Source organism: Bemisia tabaci, chromosome 9 (assembly GCF_918797505.1).
Source record: "Bemisia tabaci chromosome 9, PGI_BMITA_v3".
NCBI lineage: Eukaryota > Metazoa > Arthropoda > Insecta > Hemiptera > Aleyrodidae > Bemisia > Bemisia tabaci.
This window is the reverse complement of record NC_092801.1, coordinates 33,406,348-33,424,573: the sequence shown is the minus strand read 5'-3', so window position 1 is coordinate 33,424,573 and position 18,226 is coordinate 33,406,348. Positions and strand designations below refer to the sequence as shown.

The 18,226-nt window shown below is 38.7% G+C and overlaps 2 protein-coding genes across 5 annotated transcripts in view; both read right to left on the bottom strand.

The window, feature by feature from the left end:
• Positions 1-18,226, bottom strand: part of LOC109030423 (uncharacterized) — a 167,354-nt gene that overhangs the window by 31,063 nt on the left and 118,065 nt on the right. The window lies entirely within an intron of this gene.
• LOC109030426 (uncharacterized) lies at positions 1,004-10,285 on the bottom strand. 3 transcript variants are annotated; one of them, XM_072304209.1, is made up of 4 exons: positions 10,027-10,285; positions 1,976-2,220; positions 1,598-1,693; positions 1,004-1,270 (listed from the first exon to the last, which is right to left on the bottom strand). In XM_072304209.1, the coding sequence occupies exons 1-4, from the start codon at positions 10,131-10,133 to the stop codon at positions 1,152-1,154; spliced, it is 567 nt and encodes a 188-aa protein (XP_072160310.1). In that variant the 5' UTR covers positions 10,134-10,285; the 3' UTR covers positions 1,004-1,151. The 3 variants fall into 3 exon arrangements, with proteins under 3 accessions (XP_072160310.1, XP_018896923.2, XP_018896921.2); XM_019041378.2 differs by lacking the exon at positions 10,027-10,285 and adding an exon at positions 2,719-2,948; XM_019041376.2 differs by lacking the exons at positions 1,004-1,270; positions 1,598-1,693; positions 1,976-2,220 and adding exons at positions 8,152-8,396; positions 8,839-8,931; positions 9,367-9,611 and having other exon boundaries at positions 10,027-10,279.

Here is an 18,226-nt window from a genome sequence, read left to right as displayed (position 1 = left end):
ACATCCTACGTGAGTTGTTTTGCCTCCTGTTTCCAAGAATCAGGTATGGAAGGTCAATGACCTGTCTTGCTGCGAGTGTAAAAATTGGTCAGTGGGTTATTCTATCAACATTACGGATCAATGACCTTTCAATTTGAATGATCGGTGTGGCATTACGTCCGCTAAGTTCAAAGGTCACTGACCCCCCGATATATGATTTTAACTAACCCAAGTAGGTCAGTGAGTCAAAGCAAGAATGTAATGACCTAATGCATTTTAATTCAAAAATGGGTCACTGTGTTACAAGCTGAGCTAGAGGTTAACGACCTGTCTTTGGAGTGCAAACGTTGGCCATCGATTTCATGATAAGAAACCCCTTATGCCCATTTTACCAGCTTTCAGTTTTTATTATGTTTATAATAATATTACTCTTCGAGTTGATATAAAAACACGAAAGTCGTGCAATTGCCCGTGCTACTATTTATTGCTATACAGAAGCAACTATGTTCATAGAGAAACCAACAGCACTCGCACACACGTTAGTTCTGAAAGTAGCTCCCAATAACAAACCTGGCATGAATCAAAACTGGGCCACTGCATAATGTTCGATACACAAAAGTTCGATGAGTTTCAACACTCCATCATAAAAAAAAACAATATTAACAAGTGAAGTGTGATTAAAACCAGCACTGGGGAAAGAAAAACACATTAGATCTGCAGTTCAGACCCTTGAAAACATTGACAAGAAAAAACACCCTTGATTCAAACGGACTTTTGCTTGAATCAAAAAGAAATCTGATTAAAATAACGGCTCGGTTCTTCGATTCAGCTAGATTCTGATTGAATCAAGAGTACCTTTTCTTGTCGATGTTTTTAAAAGTCCGGACTTCAGATCCAATGCGTTTATTTCACCAGTGAGGGCATTGGCACGTCCTATCTTTTTTTATAGTGGTTGATCGCCTGTAGCTCTACCAGTCCACTCTTTGCCAAAAACCCTTTAAAAATATTGATACTTTTCGTAAAGTCAAACGTGTTTTACGACATACAATTTTATTAAACAAAAAATATGTACAAATAACAACAATAAAATTTAGAAAACTGTACAAACAAAGGCCATTTACAGAATCAAGTTACAAAATGAGCGAACTTAAAAACTAATTCGCGGGAGCGAATCAAATCCGCATCCTCTTGGCCAGTCCTGGTTCTGGGTTCTTCTCCTGACCACCACGCGATCGTTTCTTCGAGACGGCAGCAATCGGACGTTTTGTAGTCGGCAAAACTTGCGAGGGTCCTAGAACAGAAAAAATAAAAAACAAAAATTAAATAAATCATGAAAAATGAAACAACGCTATAATAAAAACAAAACAAGTTGTACTTGGCTTATGTCAACTGAAACTAAAAATAGCCGCAACTGGTAGTGTAAAAATAAGTCTTAAAGATATCAACACTTGAAACTAAAGAAAGAAGAACTAAAGAAATAAATTAATGGAAACGGACACAAGGAGTTTTCCTATTCTGATCCTTGCAGGCTATGATGAAAAACCTCTGAAAACTAATAAAAGTAAGAACGTAGAAGAAAGTGATAAAAAAGGCAAGTAGAAAGAAAACCTCAACTTACCGAAATTTGGAGCGACTACGGATCCAATCCTTGTGCTCTGGCGTTGAAATACTACTTGCGGGCTTTCGGTATGTCCTGGCAAAACTCGTGAGGGCTCTGAAACAGAAAAGAAACAAACACACAAATCAGATATACTGGGAATAAAAATGCCACGAAGCGAAAAAAAAATATATCACGAAATGTCCTACTATTATTTATATATTAATAAATTGGGTTTAACAAAAAAGACTCGCAAAATTTCGTAATATTACTCAGAATGAAGATAATAAAAATGAGGAGAAAACGGAGACTGAGATATTTACCAAAAAGAAGTTGAGAAAGTAAACGAGGACTGAAATGTGAGTAAAAAGAGTAAAATAGGAAAAAATCCTAACTTACCGAAATTTCGAGTGATGACGGCTTCTCTCCTGGTATTTTGGCGTTGGAATACAACATCCGCGTTTTCGGGTTCTCTCCTGAGAACTCTGACTTTGACTGGGTTTAGCATTTTCCTGAGTTGTTCTTTTCGTTCCTTGCGTAAATGTCTCCTGATTGTGGTCCTGAGGCTTTTGTTGCTCTTGCAAATGTGGAATAAGCGCTTATTCATGCGCGACATAATCGACAGAGACTTTGGATCCAAAAAGCTGAAACAAACAAAAAAAAAGACCAAAATTAAAACATAATTCACAAAAATCGATAACGGCGAAAATGAACGAGTAACCAAAAATCTTAAAAGACCTACAATGGACGGAAAATTACAAAAATTAACGTAACCTATGCAATTTATAGTACTTAGTTGCTCTTTTTGTTTTGTAAAAAAAAACAGAAATATATTGAAGTACGTCTCATTAAAATTACACTGAACCATTCAAACACTCGCTAAAACTTATGCGCGTCTAAAACATGCACAACTTAATTAGAATGATAGCTATTAATACTTAAAACAGACAAGTTAGAGAATTGAAGAAAAACTAAAATAAGAGCAAAATACTACATTTCCCTGTGTACCTCGTTATAGAGATGAAAATCCCTGACGCGACTTTGGAATATCTGACTCGGCTGAAATAGTGATTAATTTTAGAACATAGAAATATGAAGAATATAAAATTAATAAAGAAGACGAATTAAAGAACTTCACATACCTTAAAACTTGAATCACGAGCTCAACAGGTAGTTCATCGAACATCTGGATTTGCTCGGTCGGAAAGCAACAGGCACCAATGGCAAAGAGAAGATTGTAGAAATTCATGTTGAAAACACGGAACTGACTTGAGAATGATTGAGAGAAAGCAGAATTGAAGACGCACAAACCAACAGAAAGAACTGATCGAGAGGTAATGAGGAGCGCCGTGGAGGGCGCGGGTATTTACCGCCTCGGAGGGGTGTTAACGCACCCCTTACCGCTAGCGCATCTGAGGGGGTGGAGGAGAACAGCCAGGATCGGAATCAGATCCCGTGGGGGAGGGGAACTTGAAGCCCTCCTAGCTTCTTGAACTTAATCGTAAGAAAATGGCCGAATATTCTTGAATTATATCGTTAGTAACCCGTGGCTACTATCATTAAGGTTATAAAAGTTAAAGTTAGAATTTTGTTCAATGGGTTAATCATAATTATCTCAATAATGATTTCCTTTGAATAAGATCTTGATACGAAGGGAAGAGCACATAAAATTATTCTTGCTACATTAAAAGCAATGTTTGTTACTAAGAGACTGATTCCGGTTGAAGATATTTTTCGTAGATCTTGTGTATTACTATTAGAAATACAAGTACTTCTGCATAGAAAAATGAGGGCTTTGAAAGTTGTGTGTATAATTATACGAAAAAAAGCTAATGATACTTCCTTCGATGGTCTCCTTAAAGTTATCATGTCAATGCATCTGTACATCCGTACAGCACAATGCTGCCGTGCTAAGGAAAACGAATTTCCTGGTGAACTTATGAGTATTTTTAACCCACCAGAGTTTTTAATGATCAGAGATTACCTGATATCGAGGAATCTTCATTATTTTTCATTCAGACTTCTTCCTCTAGATCTTGGCCGCTTTTTAAAATAAATCAATGGTATGCACTGCCGTGCTAAGGAAAAACGCGATATGAACCTTCAGGCGTTGCCAAATTTCCTTTGATAAAACGCGAATTTCCTGGTAAACTCATGAATATTTTTCTTTTAATTTTTCGAGTATTGTTGTTTACAATTTCAACTAAAGTTCCTGAAAATTTCAAGGAAAAATATTCATAACTTTCCCAAAAAAATGAACATTTCATTGAAGGAAATTTGGCTACTCTCGAATGTTCATACGGGGTTTTTCCTTAGCACGGCAGAATGGGGCCTGGACAAGATACGAATTAAAACACCACGCAATGTGTATTCTCAAAATTTCACGGTAAAAGCGACCCACGTAACGGAAAGTCTGAAATTTGACTCCTAAACAAGACAAAAGCGTTTACAATTAATATTGGTTGAATGGCAAAAACACAAATGAAGTCATTTGTATAATGTAACCTTCATTTGATCTGTGTTAAAAACATTTGCTATTGTCCCATTCAAGAGTCTATTTCCGCAATTCCCGGTGTATTATTCGTTTACTATGTAAGATTTTGAATAGAATGCATGTCAAATTAATTTCTAGTTTAGACCATGTCTAGTTGCCCATTGCATGCATGCACGATTGGAATAAAAATTTCTCACCATATGAGACTATAGAGTTCCTACAGCGAAGGTAGCGCCATCCAAATAGCACAAATTCCAATAGATTGCCACCACATGGTAAAATTATTGCTAAAGTATCGGAGTGTTGTGTATGTTGTCTTTCCGCTGACTGAAGGGGCTCCTCTTATCAAAATTTACTTGGAGAAAGTTGGAATAAGTTGCAATTTGTTTATATTGCATAGGTACAGCGCAGCGTAGTTTCCTCAGACACGGAACACATTTTGTGATCGTTTAAAGCAGGGATTTATTGACGAAATAATGTGAAAATATTGCGATAATAGCATTGACTTGCGGAATTACTACAATATTTTCGCTGCACTGTGCTACTAAGGCATGTAGAATCCGGTTTTTTTCCGATTGACTCCCGTTTTAAGGCTTCCCGGAAGACTGTTCATCATTTTTTATTGACATTTTCGATTAATTTTTTCACTCATTTAAAAATTCATGCAAAGTTGTGCGGTAGCATCCCGAATTCCGATTGCTTTTTCTTGAAAAAAAAAAAAAAAAAATTAAAAATATTGTCAGAGATTTTTCAGTCGTTTGTGGAAGAAGAAGACGACAATCGAACACATTTAAATCAGAAGGAACTATATCCATTGCGACTTGAGCTCTGTCATGCATGTATCCTTATGAATCTCAGGGCGCATTTCAGAACGGATTTAGTTCCTTTTGATTTAAATACGCCCAGTTAAGAGACGCATTTTTTGCATTACGTCATCTTATAGTAAATGGTACGTATTTTGCACTTATGGATGTATTGGATGATAACCGAAGGCCTCTCAGATTCACAAAAGTCCAACTCCATTCTCTTGACACACTGCCCCACTTAAAAAGCAATTGCATTAAGAAATTTCGGGTCGAACGTTACTGATATTCGACCCTCCTTTTTGACGCTTGTGCACACATATCCGTCGGCTCGCCAAACATTGTCGTGTATTTGGACGGCACTCACGATACCCGAACTTGTTATCCAGAGTGCTTCGTTGTATCAATTTATGTAAGCGTATCCTTTTTCACGCATTGTGAGCCGTGGAAATGGGATTTCCCTCCGACCATAAAGAACCATTACACGTATTTCTGCCAAACGGAAGTAAGTAATACGTCCAATTCATTTTGTCGAGTAATTTTTGGTTCATCTGTTTGCGCCTGAGGCTTACGCTGCCGTGCTCAGGAAGAACGCCGTATAAACCTTCAGACGTTGCCATATTTTTTTCAATAAAAACATTATTTATTTAGGAAAATTGCGAATATTTCCCCCAATTTTTCAGACAATTTTGCTAGCAATGTCACCTATAGCTCCTGAAAATTTCAAGGAAGAATATTCATAACTTTCTTCAAAAATGAATATTTTATTGAAGGAAATTTGGCAATTCTAGAATGTTCATACGGCGTTCTTTGTTGGCATGGCAGTTCGTACGACCAGTCAAAAATTACGTGATGCACGCAAGCAGAGGAAGGGTGGAGGGTATGTCGTCACTCCTTCGACACAAGAGCGTGTTCAAAATTCTCCGTAAGACCCTAGAAAGCGTGAAATCATATGGATAGAAGGCTCAACTCAAAAAAATAGTTACACTTTCGCGTCAAAGGAGCGAAGATTTAGTTGGCCAAAGTGCGAAACCACGTATCTCCAATTGCGACGTTGCAGCTGTTGTCAGTTGTTTTCTTTGTAATACTAGTCCAAGTGACTTCTTGAAAACTTTCTTGATGTTTCTAGGGCCGGATTTAGGGGGTGGCCACATGGGCCGCGGCCCATAGCGGAAAATTTTGCAATTTTTTTAAATGTAGGTATAAAAAAATCGGATTCAGAAAAAAACTACAAATGAGATAAGGCAACAAAATCTCTTATTTACTGAGAGTATAGTAATTTCTATTTTGTCGTCTTTCGGTGATACAAGAGACAACGCGGCGCGGCGAAGAGAGCAATGATGACGAGGACTTGAGATAAAAAGAAGCCCTCGGCGCGGCGGTCGGCATGTAACAGATATACGTAGTACCGCCTACAAAACTGCGTGAATACTTCACGCATTGCGTCGAACACAGTGCGGCCAGCAGCGGTCGGCGTGAAACGCATAGCGCCTACAAGATTGCATGCATACTTCACGCATTGCGCCAAACACAGTGCAGTCAGCGCGGCGCGGAAGTTGAAAGTATATACCCCCATTAATGTTTGTTCTTTCACAATGTTTTCGTTCATTTCTTATAAATACAAGGCTAACTATATTTATTATTTTAAGTTGAGTGTCTTTTGCCGATTTTTGTCCGCATCATCCATATGGATGCCACACTGTGCGTCAAGAGAATTCTGCTTTGACGAGTAAACTTTTTTTTCCTTTAGAGGTACATACAAGCACTGCAGACTATTATTTTATCCCTTTGCACTTTACTCTGTCCAACTCTAGTAAGTATTTGACAGATGTACACGTATGTTTACAGATGTTTCATTTACACGGTTTAAAAAGTTTGTCATGTGACAACGGGAAATTCTTCAGTGCTCTTGTTAGGCGAGGGGTATTACTTTATTGTAAACACTTAATTAGTTTATTTCAAAACTCCCAGTGGTGTGACTCGTTCATTTCGTCAAATTTTGGAAAGAAAACATGCTGTGTAGTCTTTTAATTGGACTGTATTTTTCGATCAGGAACTGCAATTTCTAGCTCACACATAAAAACGCCCATTTACATAGGAAAACTAAAGGCATATACGTTGTTCCTGAAATGAGCTAGAGCTTGATTTTACTAATTGCAAAATGTGTTCCAATTCATACTTTGTGAAAGACCTATCAAGCGGGACTGACCCCGTGACCCAAAGACCGTTTCCCTTTCACTTACTCTTGGAAGAAAAGTTAAGTTATTGGTGCGGTGACCCACTGACCATTTTTTAGATCAACAGGTTATCAGCAACAAACGGCCCACATGTTAACATCGGTCGCTGGAGGAAAGGTCAATGACCCTGTCCCTTAAACTCAGGTACTTTTACCTTGTGACCCACTGACTGAGTTTAGAGTTCATTCACCCTCCTATTTCTCTTGATAAACAATTTTGAGGTGATCGGCCCAGTAACCTACTGATAATAATTGTCGCGGTCGGATCAATGGGTCAATGTACTGAAGTGCAACCTGAATAATGGGTCAAGAGTTTCCCATAATTCATTAACTTCACCCCTGTGCCCCACTGACCCTGAGATTAAGTCGTATTAAGGTCGTTCACCCCTCATTTTCACTTAGCGGAAAAATCTCGTGATAATCCCTGCGGTGAGTCGATCTAGAAAATTAACGCGGAAGCCAGGAGACCTAATGGCTCGTGGGAATTTTCAGCAGAGATTTCCTATCGGACAAATATGGCGAGGAGGGGAGGGGGCGGGTAATTGGCGGAGGCTTTGTAAGGAAAAGGGTATAGAACCTCAGCATATTTCCCTAAACTTAACCAAAGGTGATTCGATATTTTGTGTCAGAACAGCATGCGACATTTCGCATCAATTGGTTCCATATTTTCAGCTACTCGTCATTTCCCTCCAATGTTGAGATCGCAGTTCTGTTGTCAGGAGACTAAAGTACTCACTCACCAATTTTAACAAAGAAATTCAACGCAATAAAGGCGTGGTTCTGTTAGAGAGAAAATACTGAATTCGAGTGCAGTTTCGATATCAGTATCGAATGTTGCCACATTCCATTCAATAATAAACAAAATACTCCAACGCAAACACTCATTTCTCAGAAAGTAAGGTTTGTGGCACGTTATATCTTTTTTTATAGTGGTTGACAGCTTGTAGCCAACCAGTCCACTCTACGCCAAAAAAACCCTGAGAATAAAAGTGTTTTGTTGAATTTTGCTAGGTCAAGTGTGTTTCCAGACATACGATTTTATTAAAACAACAATACGTACAAATAACAACAACAAAATTTAACAATATTGTACAAACAACAACTATTTACAGAATAAAAATACAGTTACAAAATAAGTAAACTTAAAATCTAATTTGCGGAAAACAAATCAAATCCGCAACCTTTTGGCTAATCCTGGGCCAGAGTTCTTCTTCTGATCATCACGTGACCGCTTCTTTGAGGCCACTGCTGCGGGGCGCGTTTTCTGTGGTACAACTTGCGCGGCTTCTGAAACAGACAAAAAACGAACGGATACATTAGACACCAATAAAAAATTGCATGACGCAAAGATACGATGCTATTGATTGCCACGAAGATAGTAAATTATGATAAATAAAAACTGACATCCCGTTTTCCTGAACTGAGTACGAACAACTCAAGAAAAACACGAGATGAAACGTAGCTAAAATAATTATGATAAAAGACGAAACGACAAATAGCTACTACTAAATAAATTCAATTTTGAATTTTTTTCCTAAATCAACTTCGAAAAATTTCATACAAAACAAGTTCAATATGCTGGGCTCAATCATAAACATTGCAAGGTTAATTCTCCCTATTCCTTTTCGCTGATATTGCGATATAAATGAATGAATCAATAAATGAATCACTTGAAAAACGTGCATCCACATATGAGAAAAAGTAAATTACAAAAAATAACTCAACTCACCGAAGTCTCGAGAAACATGAGCATTCCTCCTGGTATTTTGGCGCCGAAATACTACATTCGGAGTTCCGGATCCTTCCCTGAGAACTGTGGGCTCTGAAACAAAAAAATGAAAGAAAAACATTAGATCTGCATGGAAAAAATGATAAAGAAAAAACCAAAAACTGGGGAAAAAAGGGCTTAAAATCGATAAGTCAACAAGAAGAGACCGGGTCTCTTAGTACGTTCCAGGGATTAAAAAACACAATCGAAATCAAATGGTGCTAAAATTTGTTCAAAATTATACGAGAAACAGCTACAACTGAAACTGTAAAACCATATTTATTCTACTCTATTATATTAAAACGTATTATCATATTCTATATTATTCTATTTTTCTCTCATCATTACATGCAGCCGCGATTTCGGCCTTTCAAAATCTTAAAAAATTGAGCGAGCTTGATCTTAAGACGGTAATGAAACATGTTACGTTGGTATAGTTCATGAAATAATGATAAACAAATACGAGAATAAAATATTGGAAATACATACCGAAATTTCGAGTGACAACAACGTCTCTTCTGGCATTCCGACTTTGGAAAGCATCATCCGTCCTTCCGGTTTCTTGCCTGATTACCCTGACTTTGACTGGGTTCAACATCTTCTTCAGTTGTTCCTTCCGTTCTTTGCGTAAGTATCTGCGGATTGTGGTTCTTAGGCCTTTATTGTTCTTGCAAATGTGAAACAGGCGTTTGTTCATGCGTGACATGATTGACAGAGACTTGGGATCCAAAAAGCTGAAACAAACAAAATAAAACCAAACATTAAATTACAAGTTAATCGGGCCATGGATAAAAAGTTTCTAAAATTCCTACAAGTGACAGCAGAAAGATAGAATGAGTCATTTTAATGTTGATTTCTTACTTGGTAATCAATGAATTCACTGTTAAAAACAATTTGGTTCTTATTGGTAATAAAATAACTAATCGTGAGTAACTTTAGTCTTTAAAGCAATGATCATGGGTTATAAGAATTAATTATCAAACTGCGTTAACGAAATTCCTGGCGTGACTTAAAAAAACATCTGATTAGAATAGAATAATTCTGAGTTTCGATCAAAGAAAATGTTGCAGATTACACTATTAAAATTTAGAAAGAAAGTTAAAGAAATCAATTAAATCACTAAGTAAAAGTAAAAAGAGCACAATTTACCTTAAAATTTGAATCACGAGCTCAACAGGTAGTTCATCGAACATCTGGATTTGTTCGGTCGGGAAACAGCACGCACCAATGGCGAAGAGAAGGTTGTAGAAATTCATGATTGAAAAATGACAGTATATGAGCGAAAGAGAAGAACGGGACGAGAGAAACACAAACTGATCACAAGGGCACTGATCAGAGCAGAATGAGGTCCGCAGGGGAGGGCGCTAGTATTTACTACTTCGGAGGGGTGGTGCCGCCCCTCACCGATGACGCGCCGCGGACCAGGCGTGAAGGGGAGGTCGCTAGAAGCATAATCAGGAGAGGACTGGCGGGCTCCTGCAAGAGGAGTAGTTGGGTCCCTGGAGGAGGGGTAAGGAATTGATACGCCCTTTGAATGCCTTTTACTAAAAAATACAGAATTTATTTTAATCTCCATGAATAATTTCAAGACCCGGAAAAATGTTTGAATGATAGATCAGTTCTAAGCTATTGAATACATTATTTAGAACCAGGAAGAGAGATCATTTGACGCTTAGTACTAAGTTTCAGTGAATTCAATTATATGTCATAAGATAAAATAATTTGAAAACCGGGAGAGGAAATTTGTAAATGAAAGGAAAAAACAATGAATACATTGCGAGATCAAATTCAACTTGAAAATTTTTCATTCATAGCAAAGCGGTCTTTAAAGGGCGAGATTAAAATTCAGATTAAAATTAGGCATTTAATTATTCGAAAAATATGCACATGCCTGCATTATATTTGGAAGACGCGCGAGTTTCTAGGCAGTACCTACGGAATTTCCTTATACTTATGCGGCTCATATAAAATAATGTATAAACGAAACATTTTTTCCTGGACTAATAAATTAAAGGTGTCTAGAAATTGTATGAATAACAACGGGAAACCAATAACACAGTAGTTACTTACACATAAAGGCCTGGATACCTGGATACCCGCTCGAGTTTCCGTCAATTCCCGATCAAAATGATGACCAAAATGGCGGGCAAATTTTTGCAAGCCGCAAAATTTTGATGGTAGATGGTGCGCATTAGTTACCGTTTGATCGGAAATTGATGGAAATTTGAGCGTGTATCCAGGCCTTTAAAGAAAATACGCTGCTTTCGCACTTGCAGAGCGCACATTTTACATAGCAATAACTTTTCAGGGCAAACTGGCGCCACTTGGTTTGAAAAAGTCGAGCAATTCTCGATTCGGCTAACAATCGCGAGGCGTGAATGATCGATTATCGATATTTCCCTATCTGAAGTCGTAGTAAAGGTGGTAAAATTATTAAGGTGTTCATTAGGAACATCCTGTTTATCGATCCTTTTTCAAAGGTTTAAAGGTCAGATCAATCGATAGCGCAGCGAAATAGATGTGCTTTCCCGGCGGGAAATTCCCGCAAAGCTCGAATGTGATGCTGTTGTTCAGAAAGACGCCACATTTTCCAATTAATATAGATAAAAAGAGGACCAATGACCTTGAAAAGTGTACTAACCTAGTAAGAAATGAACTTTCGTCAGTGTTCGGGTAGTAACAAAATGAGGAGACTACACGTTTCAGAGTTCAGTTTGACAAATTTTGTAAACGGAAGCAAGTAGTTAAGGGTTATACTCGATGACAAGCTACAATGAACGAATGCAATAATGCTACGCGTTTTTTACCAATTAACGAACCTTTAAAACATACGATCGTCTTACTTTGTTACGAATGAAACACTGACACACTCATTTGTGAATATTTATAGGTCAGTGAACTTTTTAAGGTCAATGACTCTCTTCTTGTCGGAGCACTCCTGTGCCCTAGTGACTGATATTGAGACATAATGAGGTCATTCACCTTTCAGTTTCACTTACAATCGGACCGCGTTACGCAGAAAGGAACCAAGCCACATCACAAATTGCTAAATGTTATTGGGCAATTCAATTTTTTACATGAAAACGGCTGTGCGGCCTCTTCTGCAATTTCAGTGAATTTTCTGCATAGTGCGAAGCAAATTCTTTAAGTTTTCCACAGGAATCCGTACGAACATTCTCTCAGAAAAAAATTATGAAAAATACTGTGAAATCAGCCCTTTAAGCTCTTTCAGTAGAAGCAATAAAAAATTTGCACGCCAATTCTCCATTCCTGTCATACTTCATTTTCCCTTTGGAAAATCAGTCGACGTAATTCCTTGAAAAATTCTCTGATTTCTCTTTTCTTAGCAGAATATTATGTATAAATTTCAAACTATAAAGTTAGCTTGTTTCTCCTCGGAACAACTAAAATAGGAGCAGAAAACATCATCCCTTTCCTTCAGTTCGATTTTGACACGATTCAGCGCCTTTCTGTTGAACTCGGCCCCCAGAAACATCTGCGCTCACAACCGTTGCTCAAATCTGCGTAACCCAAACCACCCCTGAAATCGCAATTTCGGCGCTCCGCTACCCTCGCTCGACCCCTTGGCGTTAAAAATAGGCAACAGTCATAAATATTATTCATCCTCGTCGGACCGGGGGAGGGGGGATGTCTGAAAGCGACAAGTTTGATTTGGGAGCGGGCGAAATCCGGACGTTAATCCCCTAGCCTCGCGTGACGGGGGGAGCGAGGGGGGCCGGGGGATGTTTTGAGGTGTGCCAAGTTTTAGCACCTAATAACGCCCGGATTATTCGGCCACCCGCCGATCGCCGGCGCGCCAAGTTCAATTCCAATGCCGCAGTGTTGCCATGGCAACGTACGATTTTTTGTTTGGCGAATTTGGGGAGAGCTAGAGTCCCTTTATACTGAGAGTAAAGACGATACGAATCCATTTCTGATTCGTTCCCTTGTTTTAGGCCTCCGCACTCCACAGTGTCACAATCGGGAATAAAGATTACATTTTCATCAATAGAGGATTTGCAGGTGTCAGAAATTCAATGGATTTCGTGTTTAAAAGGAAGCTACCGAGTAAACTGAACACAAGGACACCTTTGGTTCATGAATTGAACAATTATTAGAGAAGAAATGACAAAATGATCCAATCTGCTAAAATACGTGTGTTTAAAAGGGAAATGCCGCCAGATGACGTCACTGGGCGGTGCATTTTCTCACTTTCAAATATTTTATGATACTATTTCTCCTATCAGAAAAAAATTATAAAAAATACTGTGAAATCAGCTCTTTAAGCACTTTCAGATGAAGCAATAAAAAATTTGCATGTAAATTCTCCATTGCAAAGATTATAAACTGGGAAGGGCCGAGGATTAGAGGCACAGCAAGGTAAAAATGGAATGAGAGGGGGAACAAAGATGGGAACTCGGGAATGAGTTGATCAAAGATTACGAAAAACGTTCAATTTGCAGAATCTTTCTTCCCGTTTGTAACATCCATGAGCCACAATGTCTTAACTCTCTCTATAGAGGGACTCTAGATTTAGGGAGAGCATGGACCATGGCCGACGGGGGGCTTAACGGTGATGTGCGCTGCTGTGCTGAGGAAGGACGCTATATGAGTCATCAGACGCAGTCAAACTTTCTTTGATGAAATAGGAATTTTCAGGGAAATCTGGGAATATTTTTCTTCGAATTTTTGAGAGGATTTTATTCCCGATCAAGTCTAAATTATCTGAAAATTTCAAGGGAAAATATGCATGAGTTTCCTCAAAAATAAACGTTTATCGAAGGAAATTAAGCAACTTTTGATAGTTCATACGGCGTTCTTCCGTAGCACTACAAATTAGACAAACGAAACCAACACAATATGGAAGTAGAGCAATGGAAAGGACGCGCGTTGACGACGGAGCAGAGCTACAATTATTCGTACTTGATGGATATGCGTGCTGCATCTACAAAATTGAAGGCGCGATGGTGCGAGCCGTAAAGTGGCGATGCTCCGCTCTAAGCTGACAATGAGGTGTCGCTCAGATTCGGGAGAAATTCTTAAAACGAGGCCTTTTTACGTCGCTCCTATCTTTGGCTGTGTTACTCACGTAGCCTTTGAAGCACCCACCATGACCAAGACAAACGGAACAAACATTATATAGAAACAGAGCAGAAAAATAGACGCGCATTAATGACGGCGCAGGGATACAACTATTTGAGCCTGATGGATTTCCGCGTTGCATCTGCAAAATTGAAGGCGCAATGGTGTGAGGAGTGAACTATTACTGCTCCGCTATATTTTGCCCACGAGGTGTCGCTCAGATTCGGGAGAAAAGTAAAAAAAGAGGCCCGAACACGTCCTTCCTATCTGTGGCTGGATCATGCGAAATTTCATCGCGAACATTCTCACCACACATGAGGATATGCATAACGCCGGTGAAACTACCAAACCACGTATCTCGTTTGCGGTGTTTAAAAATCTACGCTCACATTTTATTGTTTTGAAGTAGACCAAATCAATACTATTCCTTGAAATTTTTACAGAATTTTCTCCGCACGAGGAGGAAATATCACAGACATTTTCAAGACTGGACGTTAAGTAGTTTTTCATTTAAAAAATAAAGTATGACAGGAAGTCTGCGACGTCGCAAACCGAGATACGTGGTTTGGTAGTTTCACCGTCGATAAGTCTCCTCAAAAATGAACGTTTATCGAAGGAAATTAAGCAACTCTTGAATGTTCATACGGCGTTTTTCGTTAGAACGGCAGAATCGGGAAAATCCCCTGAGAGGGAATAGGCGACATTCGAATGCTCATGCGAATTTTCCTTAGAAGGACAGTATTTTGCCGTGCTAAGGAGACACAACGTTTGAACCTTTATACTATATTATATTTCCGTTAAAGAAAAGGTGCGCAATTTGGAGGCATTGCCACTGATCTACTAGAATTCAAGAGGCAGGTTAAAATAAAAAAGCGCTCTCCATCGTCCAGGCGCTTAATATGAATGATTCTCCTCGAAATCCTTCTGTTTCATCGGAGTAAATTTGTCAACTAGTGAATATTCATACGGCGGATAAGGAGAAATTGCGATGATATTCGTGGCAACGGGCTGGCACTTTTTAAGGGGCCGCTCAGCTACCTTTCTGCGAAGGTTGTTCAACCCCGAATGGGCGCCCTAGATTCGCATTCCGAGGGGGGCTCCAAGCCGAGCGAAGGGTTTCCACCCCAAATAGCTTCGCAGCTCCACGCACAGGGCGGTCGAAGGGGCGGGGGGCGAGTATGTTCCCGGAGATTTTCCCCAGAAAACGATCCTAAGCTCCGGGCTGCCCCGACATCCAGGAAAGGGGTCAAAGTTCAAAGTTGAGATAAACGATCGGCTTCGAGAGGGATCGATTTCGCCTTCCAGTGTAACTACTCCCCCGACCACCATTGTTTACGAATTACTCCATCTGCTCGAAGACGATATATTTCCGAGACCCAGCACTAACGATCCAAGAAACGTGATCGGGTGGGGAAAAAAGTTAAGTTCTGTTTTTCCCCGAATGATGATGGTTGATCAGCTACTTGTTGAGCAAGAGATTAAATAAAATCAACCTGATGGACTAAGTTTTTTAATTAGAAACTACGATTTCTGACTCATTTGTAAAAACACTTATGTGCGTGGGAATATTTATGGTACGTACGTTGTTTCTAAGCAGAGCCAGAAATTGTAAACCGCAGCAATGTAATCGGGTGGGGAAAAATTTAAGTTCGGAGCTCAACGCTGTTTTCTCCTGGATGATGGTTGAGCAAAAGATCAAATAAAATTCACCTAATTGGACTACATTTTGCCATTAGAAACTGCAACTTCTGGCTCATCTGTTAAGACATTTATGTGTGTGGGGAAACTAATGGTACACGTGGTGTCTCTAAATAGCTCTATAGCGAAATGCGTTGTTTCAGCTCAACGCTGTTTTTTCCCGAATGATGGTTGATGAGCTACTTGTCGTGCAAAAAATTAGATAAAATTCGCCTGATTAGACTACGTTTTGTGATTAGGAACTACATTTTCTGACACATCTGTAAAGACACTTATGTGCGTAGGGAAACTGATGGTACATATCGACGGTGAAAGTCGGCAATCACATAACTCGTTTGCGGTGTCTGAAAATCTCCGCCTCTGCGTCATTTTTTTAAAGGAGAACAAATTGATATTATTTCTTGAAGTTTTTGCAGAATTTTCTTCGCATTGAGAAGAAAAATCATGACAGTTTTAAAGAATTGCCGTTGAGTAGTTTTCCATTTAAAAAATAAAGTATGACAGGAAGTTTGCGACGTCGCAAACCGAGTTATGTGATTGCCGACTTTCACCGTCGATATGTTGTTTCTAAATGAGATACTCTCAGTTCAATCGGGCAGTTACTTTAGTTTCCTATGCGAAGCAACCCGACCCTAGGTGCACTAATAATTAGACGTATTTATGCTAAAAGGAACTATGTATCTCGCAAACCCTATGCACATAGTTCCTTTTAGTATAAATACATGCATCTAGTGCAACCCGTACTCGCGAGTGTGCTAGAAGGTACCATGTATTAAGGCAGAAAAAACGTCTGTTTAAATTCCATGCATAATAATAGAAAATGTTTAGATTATTTTTTTTCTTCCTAAATGTTTACATTTTTCTATTGAAAAAAAAAGATTAAAATTTGCCAGCGATTGCTAATTTCCTGTGACAAGCATTTAAACCTAACGCACCAAAACGTAACCCCGTGCTCAGAAATTCTCAAGAAATCTTCTAAAATGCAGAAATCATTAATTGATCGATTCAGTATCAAATCGCTCTCCAGAAAGCTAAAGATCTACCTCAAAATAAAAAGCGCAGAAAAGATTTTTCCCTCCAGAATTTTCTCTGCGTTCCAGTTCTGAGTAATTATAAACACTGTCTAGGCTTCTCGGTATTTTTCTTTTTTACACCAATTTTAGGGTCTGGACAAGTCACGCGACATGCTGTTTAAAATGCTGGTCCAGATTCTGGATGTGTCAGTAAAACGTGCGAAAGAGCGGAATAAGGCGCAATGTCCTCGAATCAAACACGGGTGTTTTTGCTCTGTTTTTGTCTGGTAATATTCATGCTTTTAAACTTTACTGAGCTTTATTCGTATGAGATCCAAGTCTGGGATAAATGCTAAAAAGTACATACTTAGGGTAGTGTTCATAGTCGTTCCTTAAATAATTCCTTTCCTTAGGAGTCTTAATTAGGTTAAAACTGCGATTAAAGGAGGTTTAGAGAAGCCCTCGAAATAGCATCCTGAAGATGATAATTTTTCCTCCCTCAAATAAAATTCAGCAGTATAACTTTAGAAATGGATCTTTGCAAGGGATGAAAATGATTTCCCACTACAAAAAGTATAAAATACGATGAAAAATAAGGTGCGAGTTTTGTAAATTGTAAGGAAGGTTTGCGCCTAATAGGAAATTATAAAAGCTTATATCTGTATTTTGTGCTTTGGACGCGTTTCTAAAGTTATGCTGCTGAATGTGACTCAACGTTTACAATAATTTGCTATAACATTGAGCAAACTCGCAATATTATTTCACTCGTATTTTGTATTTTTATAGAGAATCAAATCATTGCAATACCCTCAAGGGCCCATTTTCAAAGTTGTAATTTTTAATTTTATTCGAGGTTTGCGACAATTGTCCTTTTTATGATGCTATTATGAGGGCCTCTTCAAAACTTTCTTAATTACGCAACGTAACACAAATTGAGCCTTCTAAGAAACGACTATGCAATATGCATACGACCTTTCTTGTTAGACATGCCGTGACAGAAATTATCGTTGAACCAACTGGAAATTTCCTCAAAGCGATAGAGCACCCCTTTGCAGTATTAGGATTATTTTTCGAGACAAGATTTCCTTTTGTTTCAACGAGAAATTCCTGTCGCAGCACTCTTCACAGAAAATCCTGTCCGTCAATTGAACGCTAAATTTTCCCAATGCATAAGTTAGATTTAATTATGATATTAACTTTAAATCCGATTACATCAGGGGGTGCATTCGTCATTAAAAGTTGGGTCGTAATCCATCATGGGATGCCGCAAGTAATTTTTCCACGTTTTTCCTACGATTTTAAGTAGCTGGCTAATTGCGCCAAAACCCTACCGTACCTTTTCTTCTCTACTGGTTAATTCTGTTCCAGAAATGAATCAAGGGAGCCATTTATAGGTAACCCTGTAAACGTACATTTATTAATCTCGACTTCCACTTCATATAAGTTTCTCACCACCTCAGAGATTGTTTAAACGCTTAATTCATACAGCAGATAGCAGATACCTCAAATTCATCACACTTTATTAGATAGGTTGTACACGCGGTCGTTTCCCTAAC

Excerpts from the sequence above, each read along its gene's own strand:
- LOC109030426 (XM_072304209.1), bottom strand. The coding sequence starts at position 10,133 with ATGAATTTCTACAACCTTCTCTTCGCCATTGGTGCGTGCTGTTTCCCG. Across the intron at positions 1,694-1,975 it reads CGTCATCACTCGAAATTTCG|AGCCCTCACGAGTTTTGCCA; the intron begins GTAAGTTAGGAT and ends TTTCTGTTTCAG. Across the intron at positions 1,271-1,597 it reads CGTAGTCGCTCCAAATTTCG|GACCCTCGCAAGTTTTGCCG; the intron begins GTAAGTTGAGGT and ends TTTCTGTTCTAG.